The 25970-nt window shown below is 38.8% G+C and overlaps 1 protein-coding gene across 7 annotated transcripts in view; it reads right to left on the reverse strand.

Annotated features, from left to right (window-relative positions):
* CCDC30 (coiled-coil domain containing 30) overlaps nt 1-25970 on the reverse strand; it is a 190211-nt gene that overhangs the window by 91657 nt on the left and 72584 nt on the right. The window contains exons 8-11 of one of the 7 annotated variants that reach the window (XM_037997921.2): nt 25738-25836; nt 23725-23862; nt 17845-18014; nt 7255-7504 (exon numbers count right to left, since the gene is read on the reverse strand). The exons of the other annotated variants lie outside the window; for them this stretch is intronic. Of the exons in view, the coding sequence (XP_037853849.2) occupies nt 7255-7504; nt 17845-18014; nt 23725-23862; nt 25738-25836 (657 nt within the window). The remainder of the gene's footprint in view (nt 1-7254; nt 7505-17844; nt 18015-23724; nt 23863-25737; nt 25837-25970) is intronic. 7 annotated transcript variants of the gene reach the window in all.

Genomic DNA, 25970 nt, shown 5'->3' on the forward strand with positions numbered 1-25970 from the left:
CCAACTTCTGACCTCATGTGATCCACCTGCCTCAGCCTCCCAAAGTGCTGGGATTACAGGCATGAGCCACAGTGCTCAGCCACTTTTTTTTTTTAAACTTCTTCTAAAAATATCCCCAGGATACATATGCAGAATGTGCAGGTTTGTTACATAGGTATACGTGTGCCATGGTGGTTTGCTGCACCTATTGACCTATCCTCTAAGTTCCCTCCCCTCACCCCCTACCCCCAACAGGTCCTGGTGTGTGTTGTTCCCCTCTCTGTGTCGATGTGTTCTCAATGTTCAACTCCCTCTCATGATTGAGAGAACATGTGGTGTTCGGTTTTCTGTTCCTGTGTTAGTTTGCTGAGGATGATGGCTTCCAGCTTCATCCATGTCCCTGCAAAGGACATGATCTCATTCCTTTTTATGGCTGCAAAGTATTCCATGGTGTATATGTACTATATTTCCTTTATCCAGTCTATCATTGATGAGCATTTGAGTTGGTTCCATGTCTTTGCTATTGTAACCAGTGCTGCAATAAACATTCGTGTGCATGTGTCTTTACAGTAGAATGATTTATATTTCTTTGGGTATATACCCAGTAATGGGATTGTTGGGTCAAATTGTATTTCTGCTTCTAGATCCTTGAGGAATTGCCATGCTGTCTTCCACAATGGTTGAACTAATTTACATTCCCATCAACAGTGTAAAAGCACTCCTATTTCTCCACAGCCTTACCAGCATCTATTGTTTCCTGACTTTTTAATAATCGCCACTCTGACTGGCGTGAGATGGTATCTCATTTTGGTTTTGATTTGCATTTCTCTGATGATCAGTGATGTTGAGCTGTTTTTCATATGTTTGTTGGCCACGTAAATGTCTTCTTTTGAGAAGTGTCTGTTCATATCCTTCACCCACTTTTTGATGGGGTTGTTTATTCTTGTAAATATGTTTAAGTTCCTTGTAAATTCTGGATATTAGACCTTTGTCAGATAGGTAGATTGCAAAATTTTTCTCCCTTTCTGTAGGTTGCCTGTTCACTCTAATGATAGTTTCTTTTGCGGTGCAGAAGCTCTTTAGTTTAATTAGATCTCATTTGTCAATTTTGGCTTTTGTTGCAATTGCTTTTGGCATTTTTGTCATGAAGTCTTTGCCCATGGCTATGTCCTGAATAGTATTGCCTAGGTTTTCTTCTAGGGTTATTGTGGTTTTGAGTTTTACATTTAAGTCTTTAATCCATCTTGAGTTAATTTTTGTTTAAGGTATAGGGAAGGGGTCCAGTTTCATTTTTCTGCATATGGCTAGCCAGTTTTCCCAGCACCATTTACTGAATAGGCGATCCTTTCCCCATTGCTTGTTTTTGTCAGGTTTGTCAAAGATAAGATGGTTGTAGATGTATGGTGTTATTTCTGAGGTCTCTATTCTGCTCCATTGGTCTATATTTCTGTTTTGGTACCAGTACCATGCTGTTTTGGTTACCGTAGCCTTGTAGTATGGTTTGAAGTCAGGTGGTGTGATGCCTCCAGTTTTGTTCTTTTTGCTTAGGATTGTCTTGGCTATACGGGGTCTTCTTTGATTCCATATGAAATTTAAAATAGTTTTTCTTTCTAATTCTGTGGTAGTTTGATGGGAATAGCATTGCATCTATAAATTACTTTGGTCAGTATGGCCATTTTCATGATATTGATTCTTGCTATCCATTAGGATGGAAAGTTTTTCCATTTGTTTGTGTCCTCTCTTATTTCCTTGAGTGGTAGTTTGTAGTTCTCCTTGAAGAGGTCCTTCACATCCCTTGTTAGCTGTATTCCTAGGTATTCTCTTTGTAGTGATTGTGAGTGGGAGTTCATTCATGATTTGACTCTCTGCTTGCCTATTGTTGGTGTAAAGGAATGCTTGTGATTTTTGCACATTGATTTTGTATCCTGAGACTTTGCTGAAGTTGCTTATCAGTTCAAGAAGTTTTTGGGCTAAGATGATGGGTTTTTCTAAATATAAAATCATGTCATCTACAGAGATAACTTGACTTCCTCTCTTTCTATCTGAATACCTTTATTTCTTTCTCTTGCCTGACTGCTCTGGCCAGAACTTCCAATACTATATTGAATAGGTGTGGTGAGAGAGAGCATCCTTGTCTTGTACTGGTTTTCAAAGGGAATGCTTCCAGCTTTTGCCCATTCAATATTATATTGGCTGTGAGTTTGTCATAAATAGCTCTTTATTATTTTGAGATATGTTCCATCAATACCTAGGTTATTGAGAGTTTTTAACATGAAGGGATGTTGAATTTTATCAAAGGCCTTTTCTGCATCTATTGAGATAATCATGTGTTTTTGTCTTTGGTTCTGTTTATGTGATGGATTATGTTTATTCATTTGTGTATGTTGAACCAGCCTTGCATCCCAGAGATGAAGCTGACTTAATTGTGGTGGATAAGTTTTTTGATGTGCTGCTGGATTCGTTTTGCCAGTATTTTATTGAGGATTTTTGCATCGATGTTATCAGGGATAGTGGCCTGAAGTTTTCTTGTTTTGTTGTGTCTCTTCATGATTTTGGTATCAGAATGATGCTGGCTTCATAAAATGAGTTAGGGAGGAGTCCCTCCTTTTCAATTGTTTGGAATCATTTCACAAGGAATGGTACCAGCTCCTTTTTGTATTTCCGGCAGAATTCAGCTGTGAATCTGTTTGGTCCTGGGCTTTTTTTTTTTTCTTTTTTTGGTAGACTATTAATTACTGCCTCAATTTCAGAGCTTGTTATTGATCTATTCAGGGATTCAACTTCTTCCTGGTTTAGTCTTGGTAGGGTGTATGCGACCAGGAATTTACCCATTTCTTCTAGATTTTCTAGTTTATTTGTATAGAGGTGTTTATAGTATTCTCTGATGGTAGTTTGTATTTCTGTGGGGTCAATGGTGATTTGATGCTTATCTCCCTTCTTCTTTATTAGTCTAGCTAGTGGTCTATCTATTTTGTTAATTTTTTCAAAAAACCAACTGCTGGATCGGGTACAGTGGCTCACGCCTGTAATAACAACACTTGGGAGGCCAAGGTGGGCGGATCACGAGGTCAGGAGTTTGAGACCAGCCTGACCAGCATGATGAAACTCTCTACTAAAAATACAAAAAATTAGCCAGGCATGGTGGTGCGTGCCTGTAATCCCAGCTACTTGGGAGACTGAGGCAGGAGAATCACTTGAACTCAGGAGGCAGAGGTTGCAGTGAGCTGAGATCATGCTACTGCACTCCAACCTGGGCGATACAGCAAGACTCTGACTCAAAAACAACAACAACAGCAGCTCCAGGATTTGCTGATTTTTTTGGAGAGTTTTTCATGTTTCTATCTCCTTCAACTCTTCTTTGATCTTGGTTATTTCTTGTCTTCTGCTAGCTTTTGGATTAGTTTGCTCTTGCCTCTCTAGCTCTTTTAATTGTGATGTTAGGGTGTCAATTTGAGATCTTTCTAGCCTTCTTATGTGGGCATTTAGTGGTATAAATTTCTCTCTTACCACTGCTTTAGCTGTGTCCCAGAGATTCTGGTACATTGTCTCTTTGTTCTCATTGGTTTCAAACAACTTCTTGACTTCTGCTTTAATTTCATTATTTACCAAGGAGTCATTCAGGAGCAGGTTGTTCAATTTCCATGAAATTGCGTGGTTTTGAGTGAGTTTCTTAATCCTGAGTTCTAATTTGATTGCACTGTGGTCTCAGAGACCATTTGTTATGATTTCAGTTCTTCTGCATTTGCTGAGGAGTGTTTTACTTCCAATTATGTGGTCGATTTTAGAATAAGTGCTATGTGGCACTGAAAAGAATGTATATTCTGTTGATTTGGGGTAGAAAGTTCTGTAGACATCTACTAGGTCCATTAGATCCAGAGTGGAGTTCAAGTTCTGAATATCCTTGTTAATTCTCTGTCTCATGGATCTGTCTAATACTGATAGTGGGGTGTTAAAGTCTCCCACTATTATTGTGTGGGAGCCTAAGTCTCTTTGTAGGTCTCTAAGAACTTGTTTTATGATTCTGAGTGCTCCTGTATTGGTTGTGTATATATTTAGAATAGTTAGCTCTTCTTGTTGAATTGTTCCCTTTACCATTATGTAATGCCCTCCTTTGTCTTTTTTTGATCTTTGTTGGTTTAAAGTCTGTTTTGTCAGAGACAAGGATTGCAATCCCTGCTTTTTCTGGCTTTCCATTTGCTTTGTATATTTTCCTCCCTCCCTTTATTTTGAGCCTGTGTATGTCTTTGCATGTAAGATGGGTCTCCTGAACATAGCACACCAATGGGTCTTGACTCCTTATCCAATTTGCCAGTCTGTGTCTGTTAACTGGGGCATTTAGCCCATTTACATTTAAGGTTAGTATTGTTATGTATGAATCTCATCCTGTTATCATGATGCTATTTGATTATTTTGTGCACTAGTTGATACAGTTTCTTCATAGTGTCATTGGTCTTTATATTTTGGTGTGTTTTTGCAGTGGCTGGTACCGGGTTTTCCTTTTCATATTTAGTGCTTCTTTCAGGAGCTCTTGCAGGGCAGGCCTGGTGGTAATGAAATCCCTCAGCATTTGCTTGTCTGGAAAGGATTTTATTTCTCCTTTGCTTATGAAGCTTAGTTTTTCTGGATATGAAATTCTGGGTCGAAAATTCTTTTCTTAAAGAATGTTGAATATTGGCCCCTAATCTCTTCTAGCTTGTAGAGTTTCTGCTGAGAGGTCCACTCTTAAACAGATAGGCTTCCCTTTGTAGGTAACCTGGCCTTTCTCTCTGGCTTTGCTTTTTTCCTTCATTTTTTCCAGTTTTTTCCAGTTTTTCCTTCATTTCAACCTTGGAGAATCTGATGATTATGTGTCTTGGAGTTGATCTTCTCGTGGAGTATCTTAAGGGTGTTCTCTGTATTTCCTGAATTTGCATGTTGGCCTTTCTTGCTAGGTTGAGGAAGTTCTCCTGAATAATATCCTGAAGTGTGTTTTCCAGCTTATTTCCGGTCTCCCTGTCTCCTTCTTGTACTCCAATCAATCGTAGCAGAACCGTCACTTTGGAATTAGATAAGTGTGTGTTTCAATCCTGAATCTACTACTTATCAGTGGGTGATCCTGGAAAGATTACTTCATCTTCTATACTTCAATTCCCTCATCTTAAGATATGGATAATAAGGATTACTGCTGGATGGGGTGATGAGTTAGTAAGATAACACATGCAAGCACTTAGCACAATGTCTGGCACTTAACAAGCACCCAATAATGTTACCCATTACTGTTGATGCTTCCTAACTTTCCTTTAACTATCTTCATTTCCCATCTGCAAACAACCTGGAATGCCTTGATCACCATTCTACCTTCTTGTTTAACCATTATGTAACAGCTTTTAACAATTAATCCATAATCAACAGTCTATAGGTTAACATACCAAAACAGAGATACTGTATACAAGAGATGCACCCCAGTTTTACCAAGGGGACAAAGGCCCAAAAGTTTTAGCTTCTTTTGAAGGATGGAAAAACCAGAACAGTAGTTCTTCTCATCTACATTTTCCAGTTCAGTCACTCTGCCAGAGTAGAAATGCAAATTATTTTTCAAGAAAATCAACTGTTGGAGCAGCTAGCTACTAGACAAGCAGCCAACAAGAGTCTCTATTTTTTTTCCCACCATATGATCCTGGTAGAAAGTTACTGCAGAGCATATACACTCAATCAGGTTACTAGGAACCACCTAAAAGAGCAAGGTAAGTACACAGGGGTCTTTTGTTTTTTTTCTCAATCAACAGATCTATTAAGCCAATTACTCTTTCTTAGTCTTCATTTATTCGTCTATAAATTAAAGACATAAGACCAGATGATGCCTAATATCTTTTCTATCTTAAGGAATTACAAATTCCTTAAGAATTAAAATAAAACAAGTTGGAACTAGCCTTAACTATCCTAATTTTATCAGTTTTTAATATTTTAAAAATTTAAATATTTTATTATTTATATATTTTAATATATTTAATATAAATAATTTTATTTAATATATTTAATATAAATAAAATATTTTATTTAATTATTTAAATATTTTATTGTTTAAAATTTTTAACATTTTATTTTAATAAAATAAACATTAAGTACAAATGAACTTCATAAAATACTGGTCCCAATGACAAGTTCTTTCCTACTGTGGCAATAGGGTGAAGACTACTGGCTAAGAAAATATTTGATAATCTTTGTGATCACAGTGTTCAGCTTCTGCTCAAGCCTCCGACACTGGCCAATGTCCACTGACCAATGTCTATCTGGAGCTGTAAAAGTAATCTCTTCTTAAATATTTGATGTCGTGTTCCCCTTTGGTCTTCTGAACAAATTCAGTGACTCCTTTTCCTTTCACAGGTGTATCTAAATCTCCTTATAGGTATATATTTTCCGTGTTTACTGTGACTTCTCTAGTTTTCAAACTCTGTATCTGAATCCTTTCAAATATATTTTTAACTTCCTTCATTGCTCCTTTTTCTAAATGTATACTTGAATCACTTTTCAAATGTATATTATCAGCCTTCTGCAGTAGGATTACTTATGAGTACAAAGGCCTCCCTTCTGTGGATCTCAAAATAATTTCTGGAAAGGTGTATGTAGGGAAATCTTAATTTGTATAAGAGAGAACCTGTAAAATTGAGGTATAAGAACCGAAATGTGGCTGTAGTCACTCTTTTTATTTTTCCTACAGGCAGATCCCTAGTAAAATAGCAAAAGCCATAATTAAAATAATAAAATGTCTGTCGTCTTTTCCTCACTAAAATGAAGTACTCTGTCTACTAAGCTACATATCAGAAATGGAAAATGTGGTGTATCCTACCATCCCCAATCCCATCTGGCTAGGGCAGATGTCAACAGTCAATCAGCAATTTTCCTGCTGAGCTTAGATGGAGTTTACAAACGTTTCATAATAAAGGGCATCAACCGATGGACTTAGTTCAGATTTTACTTGCTATTTTGTTATTATTCAGGCCATGGTTATAATATTGCTCACACATATATATGATAACTCAAAGAGTGTACCTGGATTGTTTGCAATACAAAGGATAAATGCTTAAGGGGACGGATACCCCATTCTCCATATGTGATTTTTATGTATTGTATACCTGTATCAAAACATCTCATGTACCCCATAAATACACATCCCTACTATGTACCTACAAAAATAAAAAAACCATATATATGAAAGATGGTATTTAAAATGATGCTGATACTCACAGCCAATCAGAGGAAACAAACCCAGTCAGGGTATGTGTTTATAGCACCTACCTGGGCACCACTGTCATCTGAACTATCTCCAGAGCTCTGAGACTGAAGGAGGCTCTGATTTATACGGCTCAGCTCTTCTCTAAGCCTCACAACTTCCTCAGGCTTCATGGTCAACTGCTGTTCTTTTTCTTCATCTTTCATATCTCGATTCTGTTGTGAGCCCTCCTCCTTCTGTCCCTCTCTTGGAAAACTGCCCTCCTTTACTGACTCCTCTGGAATTTCCTTCTGCTTTCTTTCTCCTAATTTGGGACTTGGTGCAAATATAAAAATACAATCTATCAAAATGCTTATTATAGTAGTAGAATTGGGAGAAAAAAAGCTACAAGTCAAGACAGTATTGCAAACAAGATTTTCAACCTGAATTCTATAGCACTGCAGTCATCTTATTCTTAAAAATAAACTTCAAAAACATAAGTCAGGCACGGTGGTTCACGCCTGTAATCCCAGCACTTTGGAAGGCCGAGATGGGTGGATCACCTGAGGTCAGGATACTGAAGACCAGCCTGGCCAACATGGTGAAACCCCATCTCTACTAAAAATACAAAAATTAGCCATGCACGGTGGTGTACGCCTGTAGTCCTAGCTACTCAGGAGGCTGAGACATGAGAATCGCTTAAGCCCAGGAAGTGCAGGTTGCAGTGAGTCAAGATTGTGCTACTGCACTCCAGCCTGGGTGACAGAGTGAGACTCTGTCTCAAAAAATAAAAAATAAAAGAAAACCCACAAATGAGTCATATTTTTTACTTACACTCAGGGAGATGACCCATCATAGGTTTTCATTTATAGCCAAACCACCAGTTTAAATGAGTTTTGTGCTTTTTCAACTTTTAGTATGGCATTGAGCAGACACAGGTTATAAGGATTTTAATAAGCACTGGCCACTTTGGCAGGCACTAGGGCTTCAGGAGGACATGATCTCTGTCCCAAGGAGCTTACAATTTAGTGAGAAATGAGTAGTAAGTAATACAAGGCCTGATGGATGAGTAGGCACAAGCTAAACAAATGTAAAGGGAGGAAGGAGTGTGTATGTACTTGCATGTATGTATGGATGTTGGGGAGGGTGGGTGTTGGTATAAATGAGAACATGAACAAGCAAAGGTGTTCCAAAATGATTTAATAAATAAGATATGTAAAACCCCAAAGTAAAAGAGAGAAGGTGCTTTAGAAAGATTATTTAGACGCCATGTGGCAGGGAAACCATTTGAGAGACTGTTGTAATAATCCATGTAATAAATAACAATAAATAGAACTATGATGAATTCTGGAGATATTTAAAAGACAGTATTGATAAGGTTTGTCATTTATTGGATGTGGCAGGTAAGGGAGAAAAAGGAATCATCATGACACCAGGATTTCTGACTTGGGCAAATGGGCAAGTGGATGGTAGACCAACATGGGGGAATGTGGCCATAGACTGACTACAGAGATGTCTGTGGTGAGGATACAGACACAGAAGAATGTGAGCAGAAACACTGGGATTGGATAAAATGAACCAGGGAGAAGGGGGAAAGTAAGAGGAGGCAGATCATCCTAGAGAGAAGCCTAAAAACTTGTAAGGAACAAGCAGAGGAGGTGAAAGCCACAGAAACCAAGAGGAGAGAATGCGCCTTCAATGATTAGAGAGTGTAGATGACAAGGAGAATGAACACAAATATGCTGGTTTTATTTTTATTCCCTCAATCTTAAATTTTGTTTTGAGTACCTTGAAACCTAGCACAGCATGCTTCATAGATTATAGCTGGTGATCAGATTCTTCAACAAAGCAATTTGGCAGTACAGATCAAGAGCCATGGCCGGGTGTGGCGGCTCACGCCTGTAATCCCAGCACTTTGGGAGGCGAGGTGGGCAGATCGCCTGAGGTCAGGAGTTCGAGACCAGCCTGGTCAACATGGCAAAACCCTGTCTCTACTAAAAATACAAAAATTAGCCAGGTGTGGTGGTGCATACTAGTAGTCCCAGTTACTTGGGAGGCTGAGGCAGGAGAATCTCTTGGACCCAGGAGGCAGAAGTTGCAGTGAGATGAAATTGCACTATTGCACTCCAGCCTGGACGACAGAGGGAAACTCTGTCACCACACACACACACACAAAGTCATAAAAATGTTCATACTCTTTGAATAATTGCATCTGAATGAATTTACTGCAATAAAATAATTAATAAGAAGAAAAAAGATGACTACAATAATGCTGATACTAAACAGATATGGAAATGGCTAAAAGAATTAAAGATGCTTCAACTTAAAAGTGACCTCAAGAGTATTCATAAACGTGAAAACTACTTATCAAAGTAAAATTGTGGCACAAAAACCAATAAACATATATGTATTCATGTGTGTATATACATACATATATACACACTATGGGAAAATGTCTAGAAAAAGCTGGAAAGGAACAGGGAGAAAAATTGTATCTAGGGAGTGCTTTATTCCTTTTAAAATTCCTCTAATACTATAAAGAAAATAATTAAATATTTTATTTTGAATTTAGCAGTTTTAAAAAGACAATATATTCAAATGATGCAAAACAGTATGAGATAAAGGGTAAAATGCCTTAAAATTTTTTTTATAAAACAACAACGAAAGTTTCCATCATTTATAAACCCCTTTCCGTTTCTTATATCCAGTGGAAGCTAGACACACATTAAGACTGGGAAAATGCAAATGTATACCGTGTGTGTGTGTGTGTGTGTGTGTGTGTAGTCTCACTCTGTCACCCAGGCTAGAGTGTGGTGGGGCAATTATAGCTCACTGCAGCCTTGAACTCCCAGGCTCAAACAATCCTCCTGCCTCAGCCTCCTGAGTTGCTTGGATTACAGGTGTAAGCCACTGCACCAGTAGTTTCATATTTGTTTTAAATGGAGAAAATGGACTTTTTCTTTGAAAAAGATGAAGTAGACACACTTTCCCCCTATTTTTACCATTAAGTACAACTAAAGACCCTGAACATTATATATAAAACAAACATTAAAAGACTTCGAAAGGTGGAGAGAAGAAAGCAGACCAGCTAGGGAACTCAAGACCCAAGGAATGACATGGCTGTGAGTTTCCTGGGTGTTCTTTTTGCCTCACAGATCCCTGAGTTGGAGCTGAAGAAGACAGCAACCCAGACAATGTCAACAAGCACAAGCAAAAGCAGCAACAACAACAACACCAACAAAAGTCTGCCATCTTTAGCCAAAGCACCAGAAAAGGCCAAGGAAGAAACACAATTTTGGACAACACCTACCTACTCCAGCTGAACATCACAGAAAAAACTGTGGCTTCACCTCCACTCATGCCAGCAAAGCCCAAATTGGGAGCCTAGATTTCCACCCTCACCAGGCTGTAATAAGGGATTCCAATTCCTCGAGTGGGGTGGTGTCAGAGAAGGTCAAGTAGGCACAAGGGACTTTTATCCCTGCCGGATAGTAAAGAGCTCCCCTACCCTGCAGTGTGAGGGGAGACCAGGTGGGGAGTTTGGAATTCCAACCCACGTGGAAGTGAGGAGGCACACTTCTCCCTTTCCACTGGGGTGGTGTCAGAGGAGGCCACCACCTAGCACAATAAGCCACCCCCACCCACCTGCCTTGTGGTATCAGTGGCAGCCCCGTGAAGAGAAGTCGCAAGGCATTCCTCCCCTTCTCAGCCAGGTGCTGTAAGTGGAGGCTACTGGACAACAGGAACTCCCACCCTCACCAGCTGTAATAAGGAATGTTTCCTTCTGCAATTACCTCAAAATAATTTTTAAAAATCTTTTCATTTAAAGTATATTTTTCCATTTAAAAAATGGAAAATCCATGAACTGGTCCTTTAAGTTTAATATATATGAAGGTGCTTCATTTGTCACATTAAGAAGAATGAATGACTTTATAAAGACCAGACTTAACCAGACCAATTTAATTTCCTTATAGAAGAACACAAGTGGCCTTTGTTATGTTTCCATAGTTTAAAGATAAGGTTTAAGTGTCCCTCCTCTTTGGTGGGTCCATGAGATGTGCCTGTACAGCCACATTCAGAGCACATGGCAGTCAAGGAGTTTTCCCTGACTTGGAAGGAATGAGCAGTGCTCTCCAGGATACAATTCTGGGCTAATGCCATTTTACATTTTTATTAATGGCCTGGATAAATAAATTGCATTCACATGAATCAGTTAATTAGTAAATTAAGGAGAACTAGCAACACCTGGGAATACAGGGATTTAATATTTAAGTGATATTGATTCAACAGGATAAGAATCCATGAAAATAAATGCTCCCCAAAAAGAACAGAATTTGGCTAGGTATAGTGGCTCATGCTTGTAATCCCAGCACTTGGGGAGGCCAAAGTGGGAGGATCGCTTGAGCCCAAGAGTTCGAGACCAGCCTGGGCAACATAGGGAAAGCCCCATCTCTACAAAAAAATTTTAAAAATTAGCTGGGTGTGATGGCATGTGCCTATGTGCCTGTGGTCCCAGCTACTCAGGAGGCTGAGGTGGAAGGATCACTTGAGCCCAGGAGGTCGATGTTGTAGTAAGCTGTGATGGCACCACTGCACTCCAGCCTGGATGACAGAGCAAGATCCAGTCACACACACACACACACACAACAGAATTTATCCTTCAAAAGGTATAAGAGAAAATGTGTATACTTAGAAACCAAAGGAAGGCTGAACAGATTTTTTAAAAGTAATACCTAATAGTATGTATTACTTTACTATTATGTTCACATAATAACAGTATTGCATTAAAGTTGTGTGGGCAAAAGCAGACTATCAGCCAAAAAATTATATGGAGTTGAGAACATGTCCTATAGCCAGCACATCTGCATCTTAGGAACTGGAAAACCCACCATGACTCTCAAATTTTTGCTTCCTCCTGTTGCAGTTCTTAAGTTTTAATTGGAAGGGTTTATTACCTAGTTCTTATTGAAACACCTCCCTTCTCCCCGCTTCTGTTTTTTTACATCATTCAATACTTTTGCAATTGTCACCAGTCTTCAGCTGGTGGGAGGTATCTAGGCAGCATCCCTATCCTATTCCTTTTCTAGTAGCATACGTGCATAGCAGTCTCAAACATATACAGATTCAAGAAAGAGCACAGTACAGTAGAAACCATGAGCGCTAGTCCTGTATCTTCCACCTACTATTTACGTAACCTTCTACAAGGCAGAATCACTCAGAGTCTCAATCTCTTCATTTGCAAGATGCTCTTTCCTTTCTCATAAGCTTTTTGGGATCTTTTGAAGTAAAATGTAAAAGCATTTTGAAAACCTACAAGTATAAGATATCATTAAAGTGAATTAAAGCCTAGTAGAACAGAATAGGGGTGGCTAATGATGAAACTTTGTTCCCACAGAGGAAAAAACAGATTCAGTCATTTATTTGTCAAATATATGTTGAATATCAATTATATGACAAGCACTACTCCACATACTAAGGATTCAAAAGGGTGATCAACACAGCCAGGTCTGTGCCCTCACAGAGCCTACATCTAGAGGAGGACAAAAAACAAACATGCAAACGAATAAGATAATTACAGACTATGAGAAGTCACAAACAAGGTGACATGGTAGAGTATTTGGAAAGTAGGAGTTACGATTTTCCTAGACATGGCAGTTAGGAATTACCACTCTGAGAGGCAGTTAGCCACATGAAAAGCTGGGGGAAGACTATTCTGAACAGGGGAAACTTTTAGTGCAAAGGTCCTGAAGCAGGAACGTGCTTTAAAAGTTGGAGAATCTAAAAGGCAGCAAGATGAGGAGGAGGGAGGTAGAGGCCAAGTCATGGAGGGCCTTATGGGTCATGGTAAGGGTTTAGATTTTAAGTGCAATAGGAAGCCATGGAGAGGGTTTTAAGAGAGAGAACAATATTATTCGATTTGCATTTTAAAAAGACCATTTGGTTACTCCATGGAGAATGGATTGGGAGGAGGGTATGGAAGCAGGGAGGCCAATTAGGAAGATACATAACAGTCCTGATGAGTGATATCAGTGCTATGGAGTAGGGTAATAACAGTGGAAATATAGATAGAAGTGAACAGATTCAATATTTTATGTTTTCATTGCAGAAGTGACAGAATGTGTTGGTGGAACAGATGTGGGGAAGAATCAAAGGTGACTCCTAGGTTTTGGCTTCATCAGCTGTGTGAGTGGAGGGGCTATTCACTGAACAGATTGGACTGGGGAAGAAATAGTTTGGAAGAGGAGGAAAAATACATTGGTAGTCTGTGGAGGAGACAGAAAGTCAACATCATCAAGTTGAACTTGAAATTAAACTGGACTTGAACACTTATCAAACAATTCTTGATAAAAGTAGTAAGGATGCAATGAAATAGTGAATGAGAGTGTGTTGGAAAGAACAAAGCTCATGAAGGTCAAGGGAAGCCACCAGCTGTTCTGGCTCAGGCACAGGTTGAGATTAGCTGGGTTCTATAAGCTTGGGGCTGCCGTTGGAATTCCAACTTTGGATTCAGTTGCAAGATAGTGCAATCATACACCCATTGTACATAGTAGGAGTAGGGGGAAAATTTCATTTATTCAAATATTTTGTGAGTACCTACTATGTGTCAGGCATTGTTCTAGACACTGGAGACATAGTCAAGAACAAGAGAGGCTGGGCTTAGAAGAGTTCCTCCCACCTTACCTCTCATGTTATACATATAGAGAGATTCAGCCCTAAGCAATTTTTCAGCACCATAAAGCTCATTTTCTGAGAAAGTGACCTAGAACGCAAGTGTCCCAAGACCTTCTTGCCCTTAGGATATTTGTGACTACATCCTCTTCAAAGTGGATAAAGTAGTACTTCTCATGACTCAGAGTTAGGAGTCTTGGGTCCTCATCCCACGCCTGCGAATAACTTGCTGTGTATGTGATTGTGAATGAAATAGTCATTTCAGTTTTCTTGGTCTCAGAGACCTCATTTGTGAAAAAATAAGATTTAGCTAAATATCAGTGGTTTTCAAACTTATTTTAGCAGTGGACCCTTTGTTAAATTAAAAATCTTACACAAAACCCAATATATGAGACATAAAATTGGAGCTTCTCTGGGTGAAATGGGAATGGAGGGCTCAATAGTCCCACTCATCATAAATTTACTCATAATTTATGAGTAAAATAAATTTCCTCATCTTACAAGGTAATTTCTGAGGCCCCTCTGCACAATTCCTAAAGTTTTGGGAAGTAGAAGTTTGAAAACTGCTAAGTTGGAAGATCTCCTGAAGGTGCCCCCAGTTCTAAGAGTCTGTTACTCTATGACAACAGCACTATAAACAGAAAAACAAGACATGGCCCATTACCTTAATACCTTAAAGGAGCTTAAAATCTAGTAGAAGAAATGTACTGTAAGAATCAATCAATCAACTTGGCTTATAAGCAGCTTCTGTGTGCATGAGACCATGCTAGGTATGCTGTACCACTTGCTACTTCACTTCAGTTGAAGACTCTGGCTCATGGCTCTCTGTCACCTGCTTCACCCCAAGTCTTGCCATTATAGTGGAAGATTGCAAGTCCCACAGAGACCACCCATGGATGCCTCGGCATCGCTTCTTTCATCTCCTTCTCTCTAATTACCTTCTCATCTCTCCTATTTTGCCAACTACTTGCACGACCATATCATGAGTTGTCAGCAGCAGCAACTATTTCACTTCTGAAATATTAAAATTAAATGTTAGATTCCAGCTTTTCCTTTCTATATTACTTGGTCCCAGGGCAATCATAGTATCTGCAATTCCTTGTCTCTTTTTCTATCAGTTTTACTGATAAAAAGTCCTTTTTTTTACTTGCTTCCAAATCTAACATAGAGTTTAGAGTTCATTATTTCAATCACTGTCTAAATAAAATGGTCAACTCTCTTACCCCTTTGTCCTTCCACTGCACTCATGTGGCAAAACCTCAACCCTGGATCAATCCAACTGCCTTCTGTTGACTATACTAAACTACTGAATGTTACTAAAGAATATCATCTATTCTCAAAGACAGATGTTCTCTAGCCTGTTGTCATCTTCTCTATGCTACCAAACTCTGTAGTAGTTTCCTACTGTCCAGACTCCCTAACACAGGTCTTCATGTCCCTTCATTATCAGGCCTCTGCCTGCCTCTTCATTCTCATCATCCCCTTCCCCATTTCCTCTCTTCACACTCCATGCTATAGCAGCATAGAGGTCACTTTTAGGGCCTCAAACAAATCATGCTTCCTCTTGCACGTGCCATATCTCCCCTGAAAATTATTCTCCCATCTTTTTGCTTGGCCCCTGATTACTCAGACTTTTTCTAAGAATATTTTTTGATTCATTAGCTTGGGCCAGGGCCCATGCTTTGTGTTCCCATAGTACCCAGTACTGCCTTGTTTAACCATTTTTCTCCATCAGACTATGTGGACCATAAGGATAAGAAACTGTGTCTTATTTTGTATCCTCAGTACCTACCTACAGTGCCTGACACATAGTAAAATCACAATGTCTTGCCGAGCGTGGTTGTGTTATGGACCCATGATGAGGGGAGGCTGTGAAGAGAGGAATAGGAGACAAACAAGTAGGAAAACATTATGAGAAAAAAAGGAGGAGGAGGCAGATGGCAGATACCTAGACTTTTCAGAGTCCCAGTTATGGGAAGCAGATTGGACCAAGTCCTGGAAACAGGTGGCATCAAGGAGTTCTTAAGAGGGAAGGCCATTATCTTTCTTATGGCAAGGTTTCCCACCCCTAGATGAATTAAAGCTATATCCTTGCTCCCCAAGGCAAGTATCCCTGCCAATTACCCAAAATCACCTGGGTGTACTTTTGTCAGATTTATTTATGTCAGCTCCTTCTTGAAGAACTTTCAGATTGACCATTTCATCTTCATTGCCACTTACTCAATGTAGGCAACCATCTCTTCATCTATCACACATATAGATTAATTGGTCTATCTTCCATCTCCATTTTATCTAATAAAGAGATACTAGAACAACCTTCCTCAAAAATCCTGTAAGACACTGTTCCAGTGCTCAAGAACTAGACTTTCTTTTTCCCTACAGTAAACCTAAATGCTGTGATGTGGCTGCTTGGCTCTCTGTTTTTGTGACCATTATCATACGCCTTCCCCATTATCTCTCCATATGCTCTCCCACATCTCCAACTAGGTTTCATGATTGTGAATCTTAGACTCAAAGCTTACTCGAAAGTTAAAAGCAACTTTTAGGAGGGCATAATATTCAGGAACCCCAAACTGGCAAAACAATCTCCTTCTATCTTTAGAACATTTACAAACATTTAGAACATGAATTTGTCTACACCTAGACTATATTTTCTCACTTCATTGATGAATGTATCCTTCAGTATGGTATATGTCAAAATGGACATCATCGTTTCCTTTTGATTATTTAGTTCTAAACTTTTTCCCAGACAAAATTTGATTGCAACTATTAACTTAAGTGCCCAAGAAGAGTGGTGCACTTGCCAAAACCTCATGTTTCCATGAAAGGTACTTTTGGTTAAAAAAGTAGAAGTACAGGAGCTAGAGGGCAAAATTAACAAGATAGATAGACACACAGATCGATAGAGAGACAGATAAATAAGAGGAAAGTGGTCAAAAAATTATCAAATGCAATGTTAGAGACAGCAAAAAACAAACTGTGCAGAATATAGTCATAATTATATAAAAATATACACATATATGTGTACATATACAGAAAAAAGAAAGAAAAATTAGGATGTTAACATCTTTCCTGGGTGAGAATTAACGGTTGTTATAATCTCCTTATACTTTTGCATGCTTTCTAAATCTTCTAATAAAAGGAGATACACACACACACACACACACACACACACACACACACATATATATATTTGTTTTTGTTTTTGTTTTTTGGAGACAGAGTTTCCCTCTTGTTGCCCAGGCTAGAGTGCAATGGCACGATCTCAGCTCATCACAACCTCCACCTTCTGGGTTCAAGCGATTCTCCTGCCTCAGCCTCCCGGGTAGCTGGGATTACAGTCATGCGCCACCATGCCCAGCTAATTTTGTATTTTTAGTAGAGACAGGGTTTCTCCATGTTGGTCATGCTCATCTCCAACTCTTGACCTCAGGTGATTCACTTGCCTCGGCCTCCCAAAGTGCTGGGATTACAGGCGTGAGCCACTGTGCCGGGCCGCATATACTCGTTCTTTAAAGGCAGGAAAAAAGTTTTAAAATGTAATAATATATCAAAAGACAAACATTTTGGAGAACGCTTATAACTAATTTTTCCACTCACATAATTTGGAAATGAATATCAAATTATTATTATTATTTTGAGACAGGGTCTGGCTCTGTTGCTCAGGCTGGAGTGCCATGAGTGACACAATCATGGCTCACTACAATCTCTACCTCCTGGGCTCAAGCAATCTTTCCACCTCAGCCCCCCAAGTAGCTGGGACTACAGACACATACCATCACGCCAGGCTAATTTTTGTTTTTTGTAGAGATGGGATTTGCCATGTTGCCCAGGCTGGTCTCAAACTCCTGAGCTCAAGCCATCTGCCCACCTCAGTCTCCCAAAGTGCTGGGATTACAGACTTAAGCCACTGTGCCCAGCCAAATATCAAATTCTTATAATGATCAAGCCAAATAAAATATACCCCCTCCGAATAATTAATGTGATATAGGATTTTCCCAATTTACCAGAGTTCCTCTCTCTCTTCCTTTGGGCTTTGAATTTCTATTTCCAAAACTGGTTCATTAGACTCAGGATCTTTACAGATATTTTCACTTGTAATTAAATTAGAAGGTGCAGTTTTCCCCCTGAGAGTAAAATCATTTAATTGTGCAAATTCTTGTGAAAGCTTCAAGACCTGCAAAATTAAGTGAAAAGACAAATATTCTATTTTGCATACTTTTATTTATAGTTGTGGAAAAAGTATATTGATTTCATTAAATGCTTAACTATTGGCTTATATAATATCAAATGACATCCTAATTAAAGTCTGATTCCAACTTAATTTAATACTTTGCAGTTGTTATATAACGTAATCGATTTTTTTAACCATAGGCATAAGGGTACGTAAATTCCCACTTTTTTTTTTTTTTAAAAGGTATTTTTGGTCTCTGGGGTTGGGCTGTCAGAGTGCTGTTTAGCATTTGGTTATACCTTTTAACAAGCACAAATATGTGATCTACAGAGTTTTACACTATTACCACACATTTTTGTTTTCAAGTTTTGAATGTACTTCATTGATTCACAAAAGCAATAATATATAATAAAAAGCAATAATATATTGCTGCCAGAAAACATTAGAAAGAATATTAGATATATCTTACAGAGGTATCTTCTGTATCTATAAGAATATTAGATATATCTCACAGAGAAGAGCTTTCTTCCACAGTGGTTCTCAAATCACTATGATGTAAGAGCATCCGCTGAAGAATTTCTTAAAAATGCAGTCTTGGCCGGGTGCAGTGGCTCACACCTGTAATCCCAGCACTTTGGGAGGCTGAGGCAGGTGGATTGCTTGAGTCCAGGAGTTCAAGACCAGCCTGGGCAACATGGAAAGACGCTGTCTCTATGAAAAATTAGCTGGGCATGGTGGTGGTGTGCATCTGTAGTCCCAGCTACTCAGGAGGCTGAGATGGAAAAATGGCTTGAGCCCGGGAGGTGGAGGTTGCAATGAGTCAAGATCAGGCCACCGCACTCAGCCTAGATGACAGAGTGAGACCCTGTCTCAAAAATAAAAATAAAAAATAAAATATTTGTTAAAGAAAATGCAATCTTATATTGTAGCCCCTACCCTGAGTGAGATTCACTATCAGTGGTCTGGGGCGAGGGAAGGGGTGGAATGGAAATCTGTACTTTAAATAAGCCTCCCATGTAACTCTGCAAGTAGATGCTTTGACAGTCACTGCCTTTTGTGATTTGGCAAATCATTTGTTCAGTCTTTTTGTTTTGTTTTGACTAACAGATTCTAAAGATTTCCTTTCCTGTAAGGTTACTCTATATCTTCATATAAAATGAAAAAACATTTCCTTCAGGGAGTAGAAAGGATGGGTGGGGAATGAGTCTAAGAAAGGAAGATGGGCTAGGTGCAGTGGCTCATGCCTGTAATCCTAGCACTTTGGGAGGCTCAGGTGGGAGGACTGCTTGAGGCCAGGCGTTTGAGTCCAGCCTAAGCAACATAGCAAGACCCTGTGTCTGTACCCAAATAAACAAACAAATAGAATGGAATAAAAAATAAGAAAGGAAAATGAATCCCCATCAAAGTATTGTGCTAAGGTAGACAACAGCCTGCCTGACTCATATCCTGAGGCTGTCTGAAAATGCAAAGCTTCTACATGTTTGATTCTAAGAACACAATGGACTGAATTACAAAGATCAATTTAAGTTTACTTTAAGAGATCCCTTTGGTTTCCTACGCCTTTTCAATTCTCTGAAGAGAAACTACAGTGTGTAAAATGGATTCTAATCTCATAAAATCCATATAATTTCATATGGACTATAATCTTTCTAGGGGAGAAGGTTGGTCTTGAATTAGTCAAGTTGGGAAGATATGGATAAGAGAAGAGACTACAAATAGCACATTTTAAGCATGGGGAGCAGTATGGTCAAAGGCACTGATGTAGAACGGAGTATAGAGTAATTTGGGAGAAAGTAAGAAGGATGATTTCATTGGAATAGAGGCTACAAAGTAAGGAGCTGCAGGAATAAGGCAAGATTGCAGGAGTTTGAGACCAGCCTGGCCAACATGGTGAAACCCCATCTCTACTAAAAACAGAAGTCAGCCAGGTGTGGTGGTACCTGCCTGCAACCCCAGTTACTTGGATGGCTGAGGCATGAGAATCACTTGAACCTGTGAGGTGGAGATTGCAGTGAGCCAAGATCATGCCACGGCACTCCAGCTTGGAAAACTGAGTGAGAAAGAAAGAAAAGAAAGAAAGGAAGGAAGGAAGTGAGGGAGGGAGGGAAGGATGGAAGGAGGGAAAAAAGAAAAAAAGAAGGCTGGTTGCGGTGGCTCACACCTGTAATCCCAGCACTTTGGGAGGCTGAGGCAGGCAGATCATGAGGTCAGGAGTTCAAGACCAGCCTGGCCAACAGAGTGAAACCCCGTCTCTACTAAAAATACAAAAAATGAGCTGGGCATGGTGGCAGGTGCCTGTAGTCCCAGCTACTCAGAAGGAATAAGGCAAGATTGAAGGGAGAGGTCAGATTATAAAGGAACATAAAGGACAATTTTCTTAATGAGCTTGCATTGTTTTTGTAAGCAGGAAAAAATATTCCAAAATGCTACTTAATCACTAATTTTTGTTGTCATTGTAAAAAAGTAAACATTACAGATAATAAATGTTAGTCTCTTAAGAAGTAAAGAAAGGCAGCCTGGCAAAATAGGGAGACCCTGTCTTTATTAAAGAAAAATTTAAAATTAGCCAGGTGTGGTGCCGGGAGACTGAGGCAGGACAATCACTTGAGGCCAGGAGCGGGAGGTGAGTTATGATCTTGCCACTGCACTCCAACCTGGGTGATGGAGAGACCTCATCTCGGGGAAAAAAAAAAAAAAAAAAAAAAAAAAGATAAAACAGTGGAGTTTAGATTTGATGTTATAGCAAACTGAAAGCTGCTGAGGGTTTCTGAAGAGGATGGTGACACTAACACAGAGCATTTTCTAGGTATTCTGAATTCTCACATGACAAAGTAGTGTATATCTTAAGTGAGCAGAAGCTTTATTCTTTATAACAAAGAAAGTTAAAGCCATCAGACCCTCCATGACATGGATATTGTGGAACAGGACCAACTCTGTTCCAGACTTCTTCCTACCAAAATTGTATCTTAGTGATACAGCTCAGTTTAATAATCAGCCATGTTTAAGTAGCATAAGAATTAAGCTGATGGTTCCACTTTCTGATTGAGGCCTTAGGCTAGGGTAGAAAGAGCATAGGCTAAGAATTACCACGTAACTCGGCAGCAGTCTAATATCCCTGGGCCTTGGTGTTCTTATGTGTAAACTGAAAGAGTTGGCCTACATGATCATACTCCTTTCAGTTCTAAAATTCTGTATGAGTCTAGACGTTGTAACCCAAACAAAATGACAGCCTGTAAAATGGGGGATTCAGCAAATACATACAACTTCTTTAGCAAGACTATCTTTAAGTCTAAAGCACTCTATATTCTGAAGAAAAACTAGAATATAATTTAAAAATCAAAGATTCAAAATAGAAACTTTCAATGAGTAAAAGTTTGATGGGAAACATAACACATAGTCTCAAAGTATCTCCCCAAAAGATATTTATGAATTGCAAAGACAAAGGTAATAACTTTGTAGTGGAGAAATCTAGCAGACAGTACCTTAACCAAATGATCCAAGTTAATATCATAAGTAATAGAACAAAAAATGTCACGTCTCCTGATAAAATACACTGAGAAGGATACAACATTATCTCTGTAGTATGGGTAATCTGAATTATATTGTGAGAAAACATCAGACAAATCCAAATTAAGAGACATTCTTCAAAATCAATGGTCTTGTTATACACTGCACGTTTGTGTTGACTCAAAGCTCATATGTTGAAAGCCTTACCCCCAATGGGATGGTATTAGGAGGACCCACTGGCAAGTAATTAATTCACAAAGGTGCAGCCCTCATGATGGTAGTAGTGCCCTTATGAGAAGAAACAGGAAAGAGCTTGTACTCCCTCTCTCTGCTCTTGGCTATGTGACGATACAATGAGAAGACAGCTGTCTGCAAATCAGGAAGAATGCCCTCACCAGACACTGAATATGCCATCTTGATCTTTGATATTTCCCAGCCTCTATAACTGAGAGAAATAAGTATTTGTTGTTTAACCTACCCAGTCTATGGTATTATGTTATAGCAGCCCAAACTGACTAAGACAGTACTCTTCAAAAATATCAAAGTCATGAAAGACAAAGACAGACTGAGGAACTTTTGCAGATTGAAGGAGCTATAGAGACATGACAGTTAAATGTAATGTATGATCCTGGGTTGGATCTCAGATAGGAAAAAAGTTATTCTCTTGCTATAGAGGGGAATAATTGGTAAAATCTGAATATCAGCTATAGATTAGATAATAGTATTGTGTCAATGTCAATTTCCTGATTTTGAGACTTGTACTGTGGTAATAGGAGATGTTATTGTTTTTAGTAAACCCACATGGAAATATTTAAGGAGATTATGTCTCCAACTTACTCTCAAAGGGTTTACAAAAAAACTATCAGTGTGTGTGTGTGTGTGTGTGTGTGTGTGTAGAGGGAAAGAGAGACAGTGATAAGGTAAACACGATACCATGTTAACGTTTGGAAGAGTGAAAGTATATGGGAATTCTTTATACTTTCATAATTTTTTCTGTGAGTCTGGTATTATTCTTTATTCTTTATTCTGTGGTGAATAAAGATAAAGAATAAAGAAAATGGTGAATAAAGAAAAAAGGAGACCCAGATCACCAGAAGAGCAGATTTGGATCTCTTCATTTTATATTATATTCTTCTCATTTCAGCTCATCTGTTGTTAACTTTGTCAATGATGTTTTAAAAGGCATGGTCCTTTAACTGTACAACATGATGATAACTTACCTTGCTGACAAGGTCCCACAAAAAAGGCTAGGTTGTATATTAAGCTCTACATATTTACTCTCCCAGGCAGCAGACCCTATGTTCTGGACCTTTCCCTCCCATGTCACATGCTATCTGATCTATGTCCCAATCCCTCAGCAACCTGCTCCTGATTTTCTGGGGTAACTACACACAGCTTAAATTAGGTTTTGATTTAGTTATTCACCTTACATATGACATTAAAATATGGCCTAATATATTTTAACTGCTGTATTCAAGACTTTGCTCCTTAATCTTTAGTCTAGGTCAAAAGAGTGATTAAGGAAGGGAATTTTCAGCTAGGAGGTGATAGTGATAACCTAATAGGTGGGACTCTAGAAATTATACAGGCAACCTTTCAGTCTAGTATTGGACTAGATAAGAATTCTTTGCCCTGGTCAGGTAGCCTTTTTTTTTTTTTTTTTTTTTTTTTTTTTTTAAGAGATGGGGTCTCACTATGCTGCCCAGGCTGAAATGCAGTGACTATTCACAGGCACAATCATAGCACGCTACAGCTGGGTGCAAGCAATCTCCCTGGAAGCCATTTTTAAACTTAGGGAACAAGCTTGAATCAGGATATTTGAACATTTTCCTAATTCTAAGCCCAATTTTCAGTGTAACTGAGAAAGACACTTTGATCCTAAATTTTAAAATTGAAGACATTTAAATAAATATTTTACACTATAATACGTGCTCCAAAAATTAAGTTTGTGGGAAGCTGATTTAAAGTAAAAAAAATCGCAGATTAATCCTAATTGCCAAGTACTGGTTGAAGTCTGAATACTTATCCTGACATATAGCTTGACTCATAATCCACAGTATATGGCAGTATATGGCAATTTATGCTATAAAAATAGAAGAAACTCCAATTCCCAAATCATCTGATGCTTAAAATTAATTTCCTTGTATCCTATCCTCATAAAAGCTACGTTAAATATTGAACATTTAAATACCTAACTCAGTCTCACCTTTGTTTCTAATTCAGAATTCTCTCTTCGTAACAGGTCACATGCTATTAAAAAATGGTCTCTGCTTTCTGATGCCCCTGGGAGATTGTGAACTTCATTATAAAGGCATATAAGCTCTGACTTTGATTTTTGCAATTCCTGATTAAGAAATGAAGACATTTAGTAAAACAAAATAAGTCTATTTTCCCCATAAAAGATATAATACTTCTACAAATGAATCTTGAAATGGTCCTGACAAATTTTTTGTTTTAAATATTCCAACCTATCCTTCTGGCAGACCGATGCCTTTCTTAGTAGTTAAAACAAAGTTTACATAAATCTATTAAATCAATTAAATAAACTGAGCATTCTTAGTTTCTATCATTCACAGGTTGAAAGATTTAGTTTCTAGAGTCCTTCCTACATTAAGCAAGGCTTATATACAGGTAAATTCTTTGGCAATGCTTGCAACGACTGCCAATAGTTATATTATCTGTTTCTAAAATGTATCTTTTTAGAAGTAACATTTATAGAACAAAGTGCTATGTGGTTTACCTTTAATGTTCTGATAACCTTATAAGGGAATTGTTGAAAGTAAAGCTCAGAGATCTTAAGTGACCTGCTAAATTCACATAGCCAGGAAGTATAAAGCTGAGATTCCAAATCCATAAATCTGTCTGACTTTAAACTCTGTGGTTTTTAAAAAAAATATTTATTTATTTATATTGATGCGGTCTCACTATGTTGCCCGGGCTAGAGTGCAGTAGCTATTCACAGGTGTGATCATGGTGCACTATAGTCCTCAACTTCTGGGCTCAAACCATCCTCCTGTCTCAGCCTCCCAAGTACCTGGGACTATAAGGGGGCCATGATGCACAGCTTAAACTCTGTGTTCCTGACTACAAATTATGCTTATTTAATTATATTCAGTGACTTAATTAACCAGGATTTTCTTTAATCCTCTGATGTTTTTTCTCTTTCTCTCTCTCTTTTTTTTTCTTTTTTGAGACAGGGTCTCACTCTCACTGGAGTGCAGTGGTGCAGTCACAGCTCACTGCAGCCTTCACCTCCCGGGCTCAAGTGATCCTCCCACCTCAGCCTCCTGTGTAACTGGGATTACAGACACATGCCACCACACCTGGCTAACTTAAATTTTTTTTCTTTCTTTTTTTTTTTTCTGTGGAGACAGTGTCCCACTATGTTGCCTAGGCTGGTCTCGAACTCCTAGTGATCCTCTTGCCTCAGCCTCCCAAAGTGCTGGGATTACAGATGTGAGCCACGGTGCCCAGCTTGATTTTTAAAAATATATATCCATGAGAGAAAACACTTTGGCTAAATGCAGATTTCTTTTTTTTGTTTTTTTTTTTGAGATGGAATTTCGCTCTTGTTGCCCAGGCTGGAGTGCAATGGCGTGATCTCGGCTCACTGCAACCAGGTTCAAGCGATTCTCTTGCCTCAGCCTCCGGAGTACCTGGGATTATAGGCATGTACCACCATGCCTGGCTAATTTTGTATTTTTAGCAGAGACAGGGTTTCTCTGTGTTGGTCAGGCTGGTCTCGATCTCCTGACCTCAGGTAATCCACCTACCTCGGCCTCCCAAAGTGCTGGGATGACAGGCGTGAGCCACCGTGCCCAGCCTAAATGCAGATTTTTATCAGATTTTTACACTGATGACACAGGATGTACACTGATTGATTGGTGGAAGACTTTGGGTTGAGAGTCAGACTGTGGTGCTCAATGAAGGGAATAGGTTATATAAAATTTACTTTAGGAGAGGAGCTGCTTGGTATTTTCCCGAAGACTTGAAGTCAAAGTGGAAGGCAAATGCTGATTAGAAAGGCTTAGACAAAAGGCAAGAAAGTAGAGGGTGGCCTCCCAAAACCATGGGAAGAGGGTAAATGATAATGATTTCCTATCTTATTTCACTGAAAATTCCTGTAGGTCATTAGGATGAGATTAGAAGCACTGCAAACTATAAACTGATTGAGTGTCACTATCCTCTAAATTACTGATTTCGACTTCTATGATCTTACTTCCAGGTCTCTTTTCAAAATATAGGCTGATTGTATCTCCTGATAGATCTTTCCAAGATGGCAGGACAAGAGGTTAAAACGAGAGATAAGTGCATGACTCTATAAGAGAGATAAGCCCAACACTACAACAATCAAACATCTGCTAAATAAAGGACTCTTTGATTAGTGCTAGAACTCAGCTTGGAGAAACAACAGAGCTACCCCATTATTATTATAGAAACACATATTCTATA

The sequence above is a fragment of the Chlorocebus sabaeus genome, chromosome 20 (genome assembly GCF_047675955.1).
Source record: "Chlorocebus sabaeus isolate Y175 chromosome 20, mChlSab1.0.hap1, whole genome shotgun sequence".
In the NCBI taxonomy this organism is placed as follows: Eukaryota; Metazoa; Chordata; class Mammalia; order Primates; family Cercopithecidae; genus Chlorocebus; species Chlorocebus sabaeus.